Raw genomic sequence first — 2,514 nt, forward strand, 5'->3', positions numbered from 1 at the left:
ACGCATGGACCCCGTGTCCGCACCTGCTGCCGACCTTGGCGCCTCACTGTACGTGTGTGAGAGAAGGGGCAGTGGAGTTGGCGGCGCCAAGGGCAGCTTCTTAAATGGATATTGACTTGCGGTGTTGCCAATGGGCAACGTGGCGTGTTGGGTCTTGGTGCGCCTGGTGCGTGCAGGGCATTTACTTTGTTTCCCTATGGTCCTACTCTCCCCTCTATTCTTTTTTTTTTTGCAGCGGAAGAGAGGCGAGGCCAAGCGAAGTACATCGTACTACATATTCCCCTTACAGCAGCAAAGGACGCAATGAGCGAGAAGGATGTGGCTGGTGTTGTGGGCCCCGCGGACCAGCAGCAGCCGGCGGTGCCGGAGGTGACGGACGTCACGCTGGAGGCCGCGCGCAAGCAGAAGATCCACAACCTGAAGCTGAAGACGTCCTGCCTGTCGAACGAGGAGTTCATCCAGGACCTGCACGTGTCAGACTGGAGCGAGACGCAGAAGCAGAAGCTGCTGGCGGCGCACGAGAAGGCGCAGGAGCTGCTGGCGGCGGTGGAGGGTGGGACGAAGTGGAACCTGACGGAGGCGTACGACATCAAGAAGCTGATGCGCGTGTGCGGGCTGCAGCTGTCGGTGCGCGAGCTGTACAAGCCGGAGGACAAACCGCAGTTTATGGAGGTCGTTGCGCTGAAGAAGACGCTGAACGAGCTGAAGCAGCACCACAACAAGACGCGCACCGTTTCCTTCACCGGCACGATCGACAACGCGATTGCGAAGCTGGACAAGATCGAGGACGAGCTGCGGCGCTCGCAGCTGGACGCGTCGGAGATGGCGCAGGTGCCGGTGGCGGTGCTGAAGAACCTTGAGGGGTGCATGAACGTGACCGTCGTGCAGACGGCGCTGCTCGGCAACGAGGAGCAGATCAAGGCGCAGCTGGCGGCGATTGACAAGGCGAAGGAGATCCGCAACGTGGCGATCGCCGACGGCGAGATGGCGATCGCGGAGGAGCAGTACTACATCAAGGCGCAGCTGCTGGAGCACCTGGTGGAGCTGGTGGCCGACAAGTTCCGCATCATTGGGCAAACTGAGGACGAGAACAAGCCGTTTGGCCGCATCCAGGACGTGCAGAAGAAGTCCTTCCAGGAGACGTCGGCGATCAAGGACGCCAAGCGGCGCCTGAAGCAGCGCTGCGAGGACGACCTGAAGAGCCTGCACGACGCGATCCAGAAGGCGGACCTGGAGGACGCGGAGGCGATGAAGCTGTTCGCGACGCAGAAGGAGAAGTCGGAGAAGTTTATTCAGGAGAACCTTGACAGGCAGGACGAGTCGTGGCGCCGCATCCAGGAGCTGGAGCGCGTCCTGCAGCGCCTGGGGACGGAGCGCTTCGAGGAGGTGAAGCGCCGCATCGAGGAGAACGACCGTGAGGAGAAGCGCAAGGTGGAGTACCAGCAGTTCCTCGACGTGTGCGGGCAGCACAAGAAGCTGCTGGAGCTCTCCGTGTACAACTGCGACCTGGCGATGCGGTGCATCGGGATGCTGGAGGAGCTTGTGGCGGAGGGCTGCAGCGCCATCAAGTCGCGCCACGACAAGACTAACGAGGAGCTTGGGGAACTGCGGCTGCAGGTGCACCAGGAGTACCTGGAGGCATTCCGCCGCCTGTACAAGACGCTGGGCCAACTGGTGTACAAGAAGGAGAAGCGGCTGGAGGAGATTGATCGCAACATCCGGACGACGCACATCCAGCTGGAGTTCGCCATCGAGACGTTTGACCCGAACGCGAAGAAGCACTCGGACGCAAAGAAGGAGCTGTACAAGCTGCGTGCGCAGGTGGAGGAGGAGCTGGAGATGCTGAAGGACAAGATGGCGCAGGCCCTGGAGATGTTTGGCCCCACCGAGGACGCGTTGAACCAGGCCGGCATCGAGTTCGTCCACCCTGCCGAGGAGGTGGAGGACGGCAACTTGACGCGGCGCAGCAAGATGGTCGAGTACCGCGCCCATCTGGCGAAGCAGGAGGAGGTGAAGATTGCGGCGGAGCGCGAGGAGCTGAAGCGCTCCAAGACGCTGCAGAGCCAGCAGTACCGTGGCAAGACGGTGCAGCAGATCACGCAGTGATGCGCGCCTGCCAGCGTCGCGGCCGCCGCCGCGCCGTCGGCCCCCTCGCCGTCCTCCCCAACTAATGTATGATTGTTATGTATGATTTGCGCCGTAGGAACGCATGGACCCCGTGTCCGCACCTGCTGCCGACCTTGGCGCCTCACTGTACGTGTGTGAGAGAAGGGGCAGTGGAGTTGGCGGCGCCAAGGGCAGCTTCTTAAATGGATATTGACTTGCGGTGTTGCCAATGGGCAACGTGGCGTGCTGGGTCTTGGTGCGCCTGGTGCGTGCAGGGCATTTACTTTGTTTCCCTATGGTCCTACTCTCCCCTCTATTCTTTTTTTTTTTGCAGCGGAAGAGAGGCGAGGCCAAGCGAAGTACATCGTACTACATATTCCCCTTACAGCAGCAAAGGACGCAATGAGC

General features: G+C 61.1%; 2 protein-coding genes across 2 annotated transcripts in view, besides 1 other annotated feature; both read left to right on the forward strand.

The window, feature by feature from the left end:
• Positions 1 to 104, forward strand: part of Tco025E_07500 (putative paraflagellar rod protein 3) — a gene marked incomplete at both ends in the record, with an annotated part of 564 nt that extends 460 nt beyond the window's left edge. The window contains one exon of the mRNA XM_029374365.1: positions 1 to 104. This exon is cut by the window's left edge and continues 460 nt beyond it. Within this exon, the coding sequence (XP_029225530.1) occupies positions 1 to 104 (104 nt within the window).
• Positions 105 to 303: 199 nt separating this feature from the next.
• On the forward strand, positions 304 to 2,106 carry Tco025E_07501 (paraflagellar rod protein 2C; the record flags this gene model as incomplete). The annotated part of the gene is made up of 1 exon (XM_029374366.1): positions 304 to 2,106. The coding sequence occupies one exon, from the start codon at positions 304 to 306 to the stop codon at positions 2,104 to 2,106; it is 1,803 nt and encodes a 600-aa protein (XP_029225531.1).
• Positions 2,107 to 2,110: 4 nt separating this feature from the next.
• Positions 2,111 to 2,157: a microsatellite.
• Positions 2,158 to 2,514: the final 357 nt, after the last annotated feature.

This window comes from Trypanosoma conorhini (assembly GCF_003719485.1).
Source record: "Trypanosoma conorhini strain 025E chromosome Unknown Tco_14.4_contig_00584, whole genome shotgun sequence".
Classification (NCBI taxonomy): Eukaryota; Euglenozoa; class Kinetoplastea; order Trypanosomatida; family Trypanosomatidae; genus Trypanosoma; species Trypanosoma conorhini.